Raw genomic sequence first — 15,844 nt, 5'->3', positions numbered from 1 at the left:
AATCTTTGTAGAAGCCAATTTGACCAAGTCCATTGTTAAATACCCTGATGAACTCAAGTTCACTCTCACCGCACTCACTTAAACACTCACCGCACTCAAGCTCATAAGGAAACACCAGCAAATTGTGGACATTTATTTTCGCTAGTAAATTGTTTTTGAATTTCCTCCATTTGTTTTTTATAGACTTGTTTGCATTGGCTAATAAACGATTTATATATGTCTCAATTATTTATAGAACGACTCATTGTTCGAATTGAATCCGCAAGATTGAATAAAAACCTTTTGTAATTATTTCAGAAAATATTATTAGATTGTCTGAAAACAACCCTTAAAACGCTAAAAAATTCTTGCACTGACTACATCAATTTAGAGTTCGTTTTATTTATGTTACTAATTAAATCTATACATGAAATGTTTGAAAAAATATGCTTCTGAGGAAGTCATAAGGTAATTGACTTTATGTTTCAGGTCACCATGCTTTCAAAGCTAACTAGTAGTACTTGGGCGCATGTTCCCAATCGTCTTACCTCTCAGTTGGCCTTAGTCCTTCAGCTTAGGTAAGCTATTTTTTTCTTCGTAATACTTTTTATTTGGTGGCAACGCGCACACAGATAAATCTGATAGGCTTCTCTAAATGATCAATAGAGGGGTCTACAAAAATGTGGGTAAAATTGTGAGAATTTCCTCGTAAGAAATGCTGTCAGTACTTCTTACTGTGTAGATGGGTGTATGATAACAGTCTTTAATTTTTTGGGACTCGCTGTCCACCAAAATAAGATAGCTCATTATTTATTGTTTTAGCCGTATCATAGTGAAGCTCGGGCACGTTTGTTTTGAGCTTGGAGTTGGAAGTTTTGAAGAATAAAAGTGATTTTATGTGCCACTGGTTGGTAATGTACGGAACGATGATTCACAGTTGGATGAGTCTCTCCTCCCTAAGACAGGAAAGGAGATCAAACTGTTCTATAGTAACGACCCGTAGAAAATTTCTAAAACCTATGAATTTCTTCACTTAAAATAACGATGTATAACCTTTATGTTCTATAGTTTGTATCTTGGTGTCGGTTGGAAGCCTTTAACGTTAAGAAAAGTAAGCTGCTTTAACTAGGAAGAAATGATGATAAAGGGGTGATGTTGGGTGCCGAACCAATTGGCTGAATGGACACCGGACAGCCTCAAATAATTTAGATAATATTATCAGACATAATGGTGGATGCAGTACAAAACCCACGGAATAGGGAGTTTTTTGCAGTTGGGAAAGGTAGTAGGGAAACATAATCTTAAAACTTAGATTAAGTGGAATAGCCATGCGCTGGGAGTTTGTAGTTGCAAAAGTTTGAATAGAAGCAAACTATTATAACTACTACTTCTGACGACCCACCGCAGCACCAAGTCACCTGGGGCCAACATCGCTACGCGCGCTTCTCTTCCATCCCAATCTATTCACAGCCTTCCTCTTTACACCCCCCAGAAAATTCCCATTTCTCTTAAATCTTTCCTTACGAGATCCTCCCACCCCAACCGAGGGTGACCTGATTTCTGTTTGGCCCTTGACGGTTGGCCGAAAAGGACAGTCTTGGCAATCTTTCATCCTTCGTCCGCAGAACGTCTCCTAGCGATCTAAATCTTTCTCTTAGTATAGCCCTGTAAGTAGGATTGAACCACACTTTTCATACAACCTACAGTTTGAAATACAGTCAGTCAGTCGGGTTCTCAAGACAATCCCTAGGCAACTTCTGTGGAAAACATCTAGCAAACCTGTCTCCATCTTTAGGAGTGACAGTGGTGCTTCTAATATACTGGATAGTACATTTTACTGGAGAGTACATTTATAGTACATTTTATAGCAGTTTATTATTAGTATATTATTAGTAATATACTAATAATAAACTGGAGCTTCTAATATTCTAATATTGGATCGCAGACTCATCTCTCTATTCATTCAGACTTTTTTGTCAACTTTGAAAAAAACCTTGGTCCTAGGCTATTCTACTTTTAACATCTTCACTGGACCCATCGTCTTCAGTTCAATTCCAGTTCAATTTATTTATTAATAAGAGAGAACCCTAAGAGAGCACTGCCCGTAACGGGTGACAGCATTCATTTATTCATCAAGAAAATAAATATAAGGCAAGAAAAGAAAAGAAGAAGAAGGGAAAAGAAAAGAAAACAAACATAAATTAATAAAACAAATATAGAGAACTGTCGGTAGAATAAGTTTGGATCTAATTCAATATTTTCCAATAAGAAGCTTTTAATCTTATTTTTGAACACTGGTAGGTTATCAGCATTTCTCAAAGTATTTGGGAAATAATTCCATATTTTCGGTCCGATAAATTTGATTGAAGAATCAGATGACGTGAGACGTCTCGTTTCTGTAATTAGTTGCGATGCATGTCTAGTATCATGTTGGTGAATTTCATCATTCCTTCGAAAAACCGACATAAACGACTCAGGTGCGGTTTTTGTGCTTACTTTATATAAAGTTTCGGCAATCTTTTTTTCTCGAAGTCGAGCTAAATTTAATATCTTAAGTTTTATTAAAAACGCCTTCACACTCTGACGAGGCTCAAGCTTGCAAACTGCACGTATGGCTTTATTCTGAAGAATTTGAACTTGCTTCCATTCTGACTTATTATTTGAAGCCCAAATGCTTGTTCCATATAAAAGATATGTGTGGAATAGACTGAAATATAGGATCAGTAATATTTTATGGGTAAAAATAAATTTCAGTCTATGGAGAACACCAACGGCTCTTGACAGCTTCATACAAAGAAAATTAATGTGGATTGCCCAATTCAGATTTTCATCAATTATTATACCTAAATATTTAATGTGGTCTACTCGCTCAATTTCCTCATGGTCTACCGTATTTATTTTGCTGTCGTAAACTGGATCATTTCCATGTTTAAATATGATATACTTCGTCTTTTTTGTATTAGGGGAAAGCAACCGGTCTTCAAAGAATTCAGTTGCTGCCTGGAGGCAAACTTCAGCATTTGTAATTAGGTACTCACGGTTTTTATGTTTAAGAAATAGTACTGTGTTGTCCCCAAAATTTATTATATATGCAAAGGGGATATCAGCCGAAAGTTCATTCACATAAATAAAAACAAAGTAATGGTCCAAGAACTGATCTCTGGGGCACCCCACAAGTTACATCGAATTGATCTGATAAGATACCATCATCAAGTATTTTACAACGTCTATTTGTTAAATATGACCGAATCCATTCAAGAACCGTCGACTTTATCCCATATCCTTCTAATGTTTCAAGAAGGATGTCAAAATCAACGCAATCAAAAGCTTTTGTTAAATCTAGAAAAATCGCCAGGGAGTATAAACCGTCATCTTGCGCTTCTTTTATATTGATTATAAGATCCGTAATTACGAGTTCAGTGAATCTGTTTTTCCGAAATCCATATTGTTTATAAGAAAGACTTTTATTAGCTTCAAAGTATTCATACAGTCTTTTTGGAGCTAGCTTTTATTATATTTTCGAAAAAATTAGAAATAAGCTAATTGGTCGATAGTTATCAATTACTGTTAGGTCTCCTCCTTTAAAAAGTGGGATTGACTTATCTGACTACCTAGGTAAGTGAAGCTGTCCACTCGATCGATCTCATCGTTACCCAACGTCACCTTTTCATTTTCACTTTTTCCTAGCCTTAGCGACTTTGTCTTCTAATAATCTTAGGAAACATAAATAATATAAATGAAATATATATCTTACAACTAAGTAAGAAATTAGAAGCTACAGTAATGACAGTTTTCACGAATGGCTCTGAAACGTGGGTGCTTCCAAACGTTTTGGACGAATATAGAATAATCAAACAAACACAAAGTAGAAACAATAAGGAAATTCTTTTGTCCAAGGGCCGTCTTCAGCACAACACGAGATATATATATATATATATATATATATATATATATATATATATATATATATATATATATATATATATATATATATATATATCATGAAAAGAGAAATCACCAATGCTACAGCACAAACACAAAAAAAAAAAAAAAAAAAAAAAAAAAAAAAAAAAAAAAAAAAAAAAAAAAAAAAAAAAAAAAAAAGAGACGGAAGGAGAAAAGGAAGACTGTTTTCCTAAATTAGTGATTAATATAGACCAGCACTTGAATGAGGCCTCTTAACCCTACTCATCCATACAATCACATAGGTCAAACAGCATAGCCACACACAATCAACCATAAAGAATAATCCATGGACAGGCGGTCATGTCGTCAATAAGTATAAGTCGTCATTTACCGAACAATAGAAAAAATAATATAGACAAATAATTCAGAGGCAACACCCAACATAAGGGCTCATCAGGAGAATACACTGGCCTATATAGGGTTTCGCCACTCTAAATTCTCTACCCAGCACAGTGTTGTGGCTACCACAGAATATCCATGGCATCCCCGCGTCAGGTATCACCCCCAACATACATGCCTATGAAAAAAAAAAACAGCAAATGTAAAACAACCAAGTAAAACCAAAACAATCTTATCTTGTTAATATATCCCTCCCTTTAGCAACAATAGGTAAACTAAATATTATAAATTTTACCAAATCACAAATATTAACACATTGCAAAAAACCTGAATGCACTAAACAATTATAGAATTCATCTTTACCATGTGGCTAATTTTTAAAAAAATCTGCTCAATTAGAAACACAATTCAAAATAAATGGCGCTGTGACAACATTTCTCGAACCTCCGAAATTAGTTAAAAATTTCTTTAAGTATTTCTAGATAATTCTTTTGATATTTATTTAAAAGTTCGTTATAATGAAAACTAAATTTTTTAAATTGCCAAGTTAATTTATTTGCAGAAAAACCTCTTGATATCAATTTTTGGCTTAAGATTTTACATCTATTTTTAAAATCAATATAATTACTACAAATCCTTGCATAACGAAGTAACTGTGAGAAAAACGCTGAATATGTGATATTTGAGTGTATATTACTTTCAGGGAATGGGAAACTAATCACTTCAAAATCAAAATCATCCGTTTTATTATACATTTTAAAACTTAATTTATTATTATCACAAATATTAATATTTAAATCTAAGAAATGATCTTCATGACCAGCGCCATGACTAGGCTCAAGAATAAGCTCTGATGGATATATATTTTTAGAAATATCAATGAAATCCTTACAATTTAAGACCAAAATATCATCTAAATATCTTTTATTATTTGACAAAGCATGTTTTAAATTAATTGGATTATTCTTATCCATCATATATTTATATTCTAGTTGACTTAAAAACAAGTCAGCTATAAATGGGCTGGCATTCCCCCCCATGGGAATTCCCATAATTTGCTTGTACAAAGCAAATTGCTTGTACATAATTTGCATAATTTGTATATATATATATATATATATATATATATATATATATATATATATATATATATATATATATATATATATATATATATATATATATATATATATATATATATATATATATATATATATATATATATATATATATATATATATATATCTTAGGCATTTACAGCTTATAAGTAATAATAAAACAAATGCAACTTATGAACCAACTTATAAGAAGTTCGTGGTAACGAACTGTGTAAGGAGCGACCCGGCTCAATAGTAACCGAAACTCTAGAAAATGGAACTTTAATACCAAGGATTACATCAAAAGAATCACATTTTAATGCTGATTTTAAATATATAAATTTCATCAAGTTCAGTCTTACCCATTAAAAGTTACGAGCCTGAGAAAATTTGCATGTTTGTTTGTTTCTTCCCAGGGGTGATCGTATTGACCCAATAGTCCTAGAATGACGCGAGAGGGTCCATTCTAATTGAAATTAAAAGTTCTAGTGCCCTTTTTAAGTGACCAAAAAATTGGAAGGCACCTAGGCCTCCTCCTACACACATTTCTCCCCCAAAGTCACCGGATCAGAATTTTGAGATAGCCATTCTTTTCAACCTAGTCGAAAACCTAATAACTATGTCTTTGGGGGCGACTTAATCCTCCAGTCTCTGGGGGAGGGGCTGCAAGTTACAAACTTTGACCATTCTTTACATATAGTAATGATTATTATGAAGTGTACAGACGTTTTCAGGTGGACCTTTTCGCGTTGGGGTGGGGTTGGTCGGGGGATGGTATTCCGTGGGAGGATCTTTTCATGGAGTAATTTATCATGAGGGAAGATAACTTCCATGAAGAGGGCGCAGGATTTTCCAGCATTATTAAAAAAAAACAATAAGAAAATAAATTATTCTTTTCAAAAAGATTTAAATCTTAATCAAAAAGATTTAAGACAAAATTCAAGCCTTTGCTGTAAAGAGTGAGGTATTGACGAGGGGGCGAAACCCCTCATATACGTAATGAAAATACACTAATATAGAAGTTCGTTACGTAAGTTAATTCGTAAGGTACGTATGTTTATTACTAACAAAAACGTTGGTAAAAAAATTAAAAAATCTAGTTGTATTTTTAAGTAACCAAAACTTGGAGGGCAACTAGACCTCCTCCCCAACCCCTTTTTCATCAAAATCATCCGATCAAAACTATGAGAAAGCCATTTAGCAAAAAAAAAAAATATGCAAATTTCGTTTTATTTATTCATGCGTGGTGAGCCAGAATTAAAACATGCATTAATTAAAAAATGTTAAGAAATTGAATAAAAAAAAGAAAGTATTTTTTTAACTGCAAGTAAGGAGTGACATTACAATTTAAACAAACAGAAATTACTCCGTATATGAAAGGGGTTGTCCCCTCCTCAACGCCCCGCTCTTAACGCTAAAGTTTGACTCTTTGTCACAACTCTACTTTTTAAAACAATGAAAAAAACCTTAGCGTAAAGAGCGGGCGTACATGTATAATTACATGTTTTAGTTAGACGAAATAAGAAATACGTGACTATTTTTGATCTTATATTTCTTAGTATTTTTACTGCAGTATAAAGACGATTAAATTATCCAGACTCAGCTTTTTACTTTTTTTTATTGTTTTAAGTTATTTTTCTTTTTGGCTTCATGTTTAATTTTACCATTTGGCAAATTCTATTGACGGCTTTACATTGTTGGTTTGAATAGCTTGTACAAGTTGTTTGTTAATTGCAACTCTTCGAAGTCACAAAAAACTTTAGTCCAAATAAGAACATCCTTTTATCCTTATTTCAGGTTTGGTCATCTGAGCGCATCTGCTTTTGAAGCTTTGCTACCAAAAACCCAAATATTTGAGGCCAGACATATTGGACCAAGAAATGAAGAAGTTGACCATATGCTTGACATACTTGGATATTCGGTGCGTGCATTTTTCTCCCTCTATTTGAAGATCCCCTGCAACGATACTGGGTAATTAGCTAAGACAAAAACTTTCAAAAAGGACGAGGTATTTCTTGTCTCCTAATTGGAGACAGATAGCATTTGGTTCCTTACAATACTGCAGTTACTTTCTTTCTATTTTTGGGGATGACATTTTTTTTTATAATTCGAAAGTATTTTAAAAACAAATTTGAGTGCATATGCTTGACTTATTTGTACATTTGGTGTGTACATTGTCTCTCCCTCTATTTATAGATCCCCTGCAACGATATTGATGCTTTCCTGAATGCTGCAGATTGAAAAAGAAATGACTTAACGTTCTGACTTGAAGATACATATAATGCGATAACTTTTAAAGAATTTAATTTTATCTAACTTTGTAGGATTACTGTCTTGTTTTGGATTAATTAAAAAAACAAAGTTTTCTGAGGGAAGTAAAGAGCGAAGTTGGAACTTAAAACGAACAAAATTATTTTTTCACATTTTATCTAATATATGTCGTTAAGACTAGTGTAAACAAACCAACTGATGATGTTTCACTATGTTTGTATGATTATAGAAAACTAGCACTTTACTGAAAACACTAAACAATATAAGAGTTTTGGTACAGTAAAAGCAAACTGCTTAAGGACTCTCTCTCAAAAAAAAGATAAAACATTTTATGAATTTTGCTCAATTTTGCTTTGGTTTAATTTGGTATCACTTCTGCATAATGAGCCCTGTCTAATGATTGGATCTCATTTAGCTTCTGAAAAGTACATTTCATAATTATTTTGAAGACAAGTCCGAAGTGAAGCCATCTTTATAGTATTAAGACTGCAGACCAGCTTTAAATTTTGTATCATAATTTGAAATTCTCCGGTGGATAGAGATAAATAGCCGGATTTCCAGAGTTTGTATTATGGTTTATTTGTTCTTTATCTCGAGTAATACTAAAGCGTGTTTTTAAGACCTAAAACTGTGTATTACTCTCTATTGGTATTATAGCTGGTGAGACCAAGATGCTACCTGATAAATCAAACCACTGTTTTTCCATGCTGTTCAATGACTTTGCGGTTATTAAAATAATATTTTTATTTTTATGCTTAAGTTTTAGGATAGTTTTAATTGTATACTGAAAGTTACTGATATCACAGCTGGTGTAAGACTATAAAATGCGTTATAGTTAGTTTGTTGTTGACAGGCTACGTACTGACTTTTGACTCCTAAATCGATGGATGTTTTTTATTCTTGGCTTTTATGTATTCAGAATAGCGCTAATTTTCTATAATCATGCAAACATGGGGAAATATCGTCAATTGGTTTATTTGCACTAGTTTTATCGGTATATGCTAGATAGACTGTGAAGCTATAATGTTTGTTCGTCTGAAGTTTCAATTTCGCTCTTTACTTTCCTCAGAAAAAAAAATCTGTTTCTTAAATTTAATTTTTGCCCGATTTTAGTTTAAATTTAATGTAGAAGCAACACTGCCATAATTTTTTTTGGGGGGGAAAGGGGGGCCTCCCCCCTCACATACGAAATAATAACAGTTTTTCAAATAATACCAGGAAACCCCACGTGTAAAATTTATCTTTCTCCTCAATCTTTTAAGCTGCCCTCCAATCTTTCTGGTCACTTAAAAAGCGCAGTAGCAGTTTTAATTTCCGTTCGATTGAGCCATTAAAAATCTTATCTATGTTGTTCTAGTAACCCGCTGGCCCTGGTAGAAAAAAACAAGAGAAACTGGAGATATATCAGTGCTGCCCCATGCAAAAAAATGGTTTTCCTTGTTGTTCAAGGTGGAGGACTGTAATTATCGTATACAAGGTTTTCAACCACGCTGATTCCAATTGTGCACTTTTTATTTTGATCTGACTCTATTTTTGAGGGTTTTCAGGCTCTTTTTGGAAATCACGATAAATTTGTTTTCGCAATAAACTTTTACTATTAAGATTAATAGAAATAAAAGTTAACATTCCAATAAAATAAAAGATGGCAATTTTTTTCTCACAGACAGTTTTTATTCAAAATACGTTTTCAACGTGTGCTTACTATTAGCTGTGGTTCGCTCTTTACTAGGTTGCAGCCATGATTTTTCTTTTCAAAAGGATATTGAAAGATTTGTCTCAGACACATCCTTGACATTCACTGTTCAGTCAAGATCACCAACGCCTTTATCCGAGTAAAAAAGAAACAGTTACTTGTGCCTGATAAAATTTGAACCAGCCGAAGGCGCTACTCGGGACGCTTGGTACGATTGGAAGAAGACTGCCTTCTCCATTATATTCGGAGTTGGGCCCCTCGTGGAATTATAAGACTTAGACAAACAGATTTTGACACTTGGGCGTTATCTCGAGAATGATGCTGCGCTATTTAGGTCGTCACTTAAAGATCTGATAAAAATGGATCTGAAGTTTTGATAAAAATGGGCGACAAATTTTACCCTGCCATTATTGTTAGTATCTGGATATGGTATAGCTATGATTAAATCCAATTTGTACCACAACTTTTAAACTTAGACGGAATTTGATTGTTTTGATGAAGTTAATGTCTATTGGTTTTCATTAAAAAAATAAATAAATGTGTCTTGAGACATTGTGCTTTTAACTACATAATTAACCTAACTTCAGATTTTATTCTGCCGATGCTGACTACTTTTAACCCGTCATTTGATTTTTCTGTTTATGCAATTTTTATAATGAAAAAAGAAATCAGAATCTCACCAATGTAACAGCACAAACATATAAAAAAAAGGAAGACAGAAGGAGAAAAAGAAGATTGTTTCCTACATTAGTAATTAATATAGATCAGTACTTGAATGAGGCCTTAACCCTACTCACCCTTCCGATTACATAGGTGAAATAACATAGCCATACACAATCAACCATAAAGAATAATCCATGGACAGGCAGTTGTTTATTACTAAAAAAATGTTTGGATTATAATATAATAGGCCTGCTAAATTTAGAGTGGGATTAATGCCAATTTACATCAAAGATATAAGCACCTACCTCCTTCCCCCACAAAAAATAACAAAGTTGATATTTATTTTATGTCAGTCCTATTTCCTCTAAAATAATGTTAATTGTAACCCCAACTAGATAATCATCTTAAATTCAGAGCAAATAGTAACAGAGGGAAATAAATAAGGAAACCACATGATCATTTATGGAAAGTGTGGATTCATTGAAGAAAGGTTTCTTCCTCCCCCCTCCAATAAAAAAATAGCAAGACTTGGAAAATATTTTTGTTAATTTGTTTTTCATTCAGGCACAAAAAAAAATCGACCTGACCTTTTCTTTTATATTCATGTAGCTATTATTCTAGAAGTTGATACTACATTCTACCACACATGTCAATCTGATTCCATCATTACAGTTTAAATACTATAGGATTGCCACTTCCGAATATAAGATTCACTTCCGAAAATCTAAAGGCTTGAAAAAAACTCTAAATAGCAATAATGTAGATACCTGTAATTAATATGATTTTCCTCGAGTAAAGACCAGTTAACGTTTCTCCGTGTGGAGTGGTAATACTTGGTAATAATTTGCATCTTCTTTTTCTTCATCGCAAGACAATATTTAGAATCCAGTTCATTAAGCCAAGAACTGTTGATTTTGCCACCCATTTTTATTCGTCAGTATTGTTTCCGTTGGAAACCGACAGTTTTAACTCTCGATAGTTTTAACTAAAAAGTTTCCCGGAAAGAGCCACGGTGTATGTCACTTTTTTCTATTTTACGGTTACTGTTTAATAGAATTTAATTTTCATATTCATATTTCATACCAATAGGATTTAATTTTAATATTCATGCAAAAGCCGTATATTTCCAACCTGTTCATCTTTTAGCGTGCGCTGTTCAAAGTGACGCTATTTCAGCTCATTTTGGAGAGGGCTAAAAAAAATCCAAAAAGATCGCGGCAAATTCTGATACAAGTACCTATGTTTAACCTTTTTTGGGGGGGAGGGGGGAGTCCAACTCTTGAGATACACTTATGAACCCCAGCAGATGAGGGAGGACAATTGCCCTTTGGGCTTCTACTAAGTGACATTTCTGGTGGGAAAACTATAAGCATAGTGCTTAAAATGTTAATTACGTTGATCAGGAATCATTTCAAAATATTATACAACGTCTGAGAACTTTCTCGTTTATCAATTGCTCGCGAAGGAAACTACGAAGGCAAAGGAATTTGACCAAGATAAACGAGAGGATGGAGAATTAGAAGAAAAGGGGCTTTAAATAGATTATCTGTTTTTTCTTATTTCTTGGAGCTTAGTTTGGGCTTTCATTTGATATTCTAAAGAATGCCAAAATGTCAATGCCAAAATAATTTCAGTCGCCTGGGATGGAAATATCTGTATTAAATATCCTCGGGAGCTCCAAAAGGTGAGGCTTAAATTAGGAGCTCAAAGTGCTACTCGGAGAATAAAAGTTCTATCCATTGGAAATGTTTTTGATTTATGGGTAGAAGCGTTTAAGATAAATTAAGCAAAAATTTTTTGTGAATTTAAAAAAGGTTAATTTTGGATACATATAATTTTATTTACTTAACTTTTGCTTTTGTTTAAAATCGTGCTTTGTATGACTTGCAGCAAATCAAATCCTAGTTTAGCTGTCTGCCCAGAAGGATACTCACTATATCGCTTCGTGCGTATAGGGGTAAGGACCACAGCGGGAGTTCAAAATCAAAACATATTTTTTGGGAAAAAAAAAACACAAAAAAACTGTCAGCAATTACTGTTTATAATTTCTAAGTTTCACAGAAGAAATGTAAAATATTTTATTCCAAAGAAAACCGAATAAAAAGGAAACACTGAATGGTCTTGAAGACGTCACCAATCTGTACGCATATATAAGAATCTATATAGATCTATGATTTATCTACTTAAAACCTGCTTTTCGCAGGGGAAATGTTTTTATCTTGGACGGCCAATGTAGACATAATTATGCAATTTTGTTGAACTAATAGGGGTAGGCTTAATCAGCTATTATCTTACATACGTAACTGAATATGCTAAGGGTTGATTTTTGTTACGATAAGCATAAGTTTTCACAGCAGGCTAAAGTAAATATTCATAAAATCATCATATTTATTGTCTAAAATTATCATAATCATCACAAGATTACGATTAAAAATGTGGAATGGAGAAGGATATCTAACCTTTGATCAAGCGTGAAATACTTTTTAGGAAAGTTGACTAATTTATTTTCAAAAATTTATCAATTACTCATTTAGAAATTCCATTTTATTGCCACTATTCTGGCTTTTCCATAACGTAGCATCTAAGTAGACGTAACGTCTAAGTAGGGCTCGAGTCTATGCGGCACTACTTACGATATGGACTAAAGTTCTCCGTTACATTATATAACGTAACCTAGAGTCTTAAATTTAGAGGTAAAGAAAGTTTCTTTAGCTCTAAAGCAAAGTTGGTGCAAAGTCGCTTACGCCTTCGATTAAGAAGTGGGTAATCCTTCTTGGTTGTTCCGCTTGTAGGATGGGAGGAACAAGGGCGAGTTTTGAGGCAATCCACAAAAGGGTAGCTCAAGGTTTACGACGATCTTCTGTTTAGGTGATGATGAGGAAGGAAATGCTCATATTAATTCTGGAAATCGGTATGATATGTCAACGAATGTTGGAGTTCGTAGCCTTTCTTTTTTTCATTACTGCTGTCTTTACCTGTTAATTAATTAAATTTTATGAAAGATCACATATATTGATTAGATATTAAATATATTAGCAGTGTATTGTTTCGCGGCTGGAAAATGTCTACATATATTATTCAATCTGGTTTTTGAGTTTTTATTTGATCTGGTAAATATGGTCATTAAGGGTGTTGGAAATTCTCTAAAAAAGAAAATAAATTCGGCAGTTTAATTTTCTCATGCATAACTCAGCAAATAGTAAATTTAATCCCAAATCTATTTAATTCCGAAATATCTTAAATATTTACTGAGGAAACTTAAATTAATAAACCACTAAATATGCATCCAATTATTTTACATGACATAGAGAACGTTTGTCTATTGAAACGGAACGTTATAGGAAATAAGGCGTCATATGAGTGTTAGATGACAGAGAGTGTTCTTTTTCGTCAAACAGGTGAATGGTAGTTTGCCATCTTATTTCTAACACTCTGTGAGGCACGAGGGGCTGCCCACTTACCACCACCTGATATGCATATCAGAGTGCCATTTGTGCCAAATAGTTTCACCAAGCTTGGCGCACTTTCACCACGCTTGGGACATGCCACCTGGTTTACGTGATTTGTGATAGTCGACAACCCCTTGGTGACGGATTATTTTACCTTTAAAAACTCACGTGTCATAGACAGTTCAATAAAACTGCATACTTTGCCCCTTGGAGACTTGGAGATGGCTCACGTGAATGACTTTGCGCTTAGATAGATGTTAAGAAAAGAACTTGACAGAAAAAGGAGTTGTTTAAGGGGCTGTGCACTTAGGCACATCACTTTCAGGTACCATTGAATTTGGGTTGGATAAGCAAGTGGATTTTTTTTTTTTTTGTGAGATTGCTTTCTCTTTGTTGTTGCTTTTGTTTAATTTAAACATTCCTTTCAGCTTAATTTCTCAGCTTTTAGTATTAGATTGAAAAAAACAACAACAATGATATAACTGTTGCTGAATTCTGCACCAATCTAGTACCTTATAAATTAGACCTTGGTTTAGTTTTGTTGAAACAGTCCTGACATATCCTATAGTTTTCAAGCAGTGTCATTGGATTATGTATTATATTCTACAAAGTTCATGCTCATGCGCAAGGCCATATCCTGGGGAGGGGTTTAGGGGATGTGACCCCCCCTAAGAAAAAAAATGTTTGTCTTACTCGCAAAAACGTAACAAAAATGAATAAAAAAATTAGGCGTTTTTTTAGTTTTTTTTTTCCGTGTAACTCCCCCCCCCGAACAAAAAATTCTTGTGTAAAAAATTCTCCCCCCCCCCAAAAAAAAATTCTGGATACGTCCTTGCTCGCACGTATATCGTATACAACATACTGAAAATCCAACTGAATCTTCTGTAAAAGTTGGAATCAAAAACCAATTTGAACATAACTTTTTTTTTTAATAGTTTCATTTTAGATATACTTATCTGTGCAGAAAAGAGCGAGAGTAAATACAAAAGATGTTTGTTTACTAGCTTTAGAAAAAGATAACAATTTTCTATAGTTAACTGAAATAATTTTAGCAATTTATAAGTGTTGAAACTGGCGCTAGCATAAAAAAAAACAAAAAAAAAAACTGCTTCGTGTTTATAATTTTGTAAGGAAACTGAAATCAGGCTCAAGTGCCAGTTCCTTCTCTCGTAAGCTACCCATACTCTTTGACTTGGTTATTAATAACTATTGTTCGGGTACTTGTCGGTTATTGGAAACACATCCAAAAAGTGAAGTTAGGTTAGTCTTAATGAAAAATAACAAAACTTGATGATAAAATAATACTTTAGAAACAAAACTGTGGAAACCTAACCCCCATTCCCACCCCCTAATATGCAAATATATAGCCAAAATTATGCAAGTCCAATGCACTCTGTCGAAGTCCCACACATTATATCATACATCATTTCTTTTTATAGCTATGAAACCGGTTTTCTAAGATGTAGCCTAAGCGTAATTCTTGAACGTGTTTCCAATAACCGACAAGTACCATTGTTCGAATCAAATCGATTCTCTTGTATGTTTGGTTCACTTATTTATACTTACAAAATAGTTAAATTAAAGAAATAAGAGAGGAATTACTCTTGTATGCTTCCGTGTTAAAAAAAATGTGTTTTAATCTCATTTTTATGTTTCTGTTTCGTATTTTTGTTAGTCAATTACGTTATTCCTGTAGAATGCATTAGAAAGGGAAGCCAAATAGCAGTTGTAATTATCTCTTATTGCTATTCTAAATTTTGAGCCAATGAAGAACGCAAACTCTAAATGGTTCTTTTGTGTGAACTTTAAATCCTGTAATAAAAACACGAAATTTGTTATTGTTGGAACATTTTTGCAACTAAACTTCCTGTTTGTCTGTGGTTTGACCTAAAGGTATTAAAATAGCCTTTATAGCCTATGGATGACTCTTATTAGAGCATATCTTGTCAGAAATTAACATCATATTTTTGTTGGAATGAGAATTATTATTACTTTTATTAATAAATGTGCAGTTTCAGAAAAAGATGCTACAATTTAGTTCAATGGGTTGTCAATAAATACCGTCCAAAATAACTTTCCTGTATATGTCCTTATTTCTATGTAAAAAATAATTGAACCTAAATAGTTCGACCTAATTTGGAATTGACATCGTGTTTATTCTGTACAGTTAATTTTATCACTTTATCAGTAAATGGTGTTTGTTCGGTAATCGTCCTTGAGTCTAAGATGGGATCAATGACGTGCAAAGCGTAAAAGATGTTTTGTCTAAAGACGTTGTTTTGTCTTTACCATTTCATTATTATTAGAGTCTGTTTGGTAACAGTTATGGATCATTTTAATGTTTGTATGCAAAGAAATGAGTTTGATTGGCTTCTCAACTACCCTCT

The 15,844-nt window shown here is 33.3% G+C and overlaps 1 protein-coding gene across 3 annotated transcripts in view; it reads left to right on the top strand.

Moving 5' to 3' along the window:
- The window catches only part of LOC136043528 (glycine dehydrogenase (decarboxylating), mitochondrial-like), an 80,803-nt gene that overhangs the window by 14,597 nt on the left and 50,362 nt on the right, over positions 1-15,844 (top strand). For all 3 annotated transcript variants that reach the window (XM_065728448.1, XM_065728450.1, XM_065728449.1), the window contains exons 2-3: positions 469-557; positions 7,179-7,302. In XM_065728448.1, coding sequence (XP_065584520.1) covers positions 475-557; positions 7,179-7,302 — 207 coding nt within the window. In that variant the 5' untranslated portion in view covers positions 469-474. The remainder of the gene's footprint in view (positions 1-468; positions 558-7,178; positions 7,303-15,844) is intronic.

The sequence above is a fragment of the Artemia franciscana genome, unplaced genomic scaffold, assembly GCF_032884065.1.
Source record: "Artemia franciscana unplaced genomic scaffold, ASM3288406v1 Scaffold_698, whole genome shotgun sequence".
Lineage (NCBI taxonomy): Eukaryota > Metazoa > Arthropoda > Branchiopoda > Anostraca > Artemiidae > Artemia > Artemia franciscana.
The sequence above is the reverse complement of the archived record's forward strand: the minus strand, read 5'-3'. Positions and strand labels throughout refer to the sequence as shown.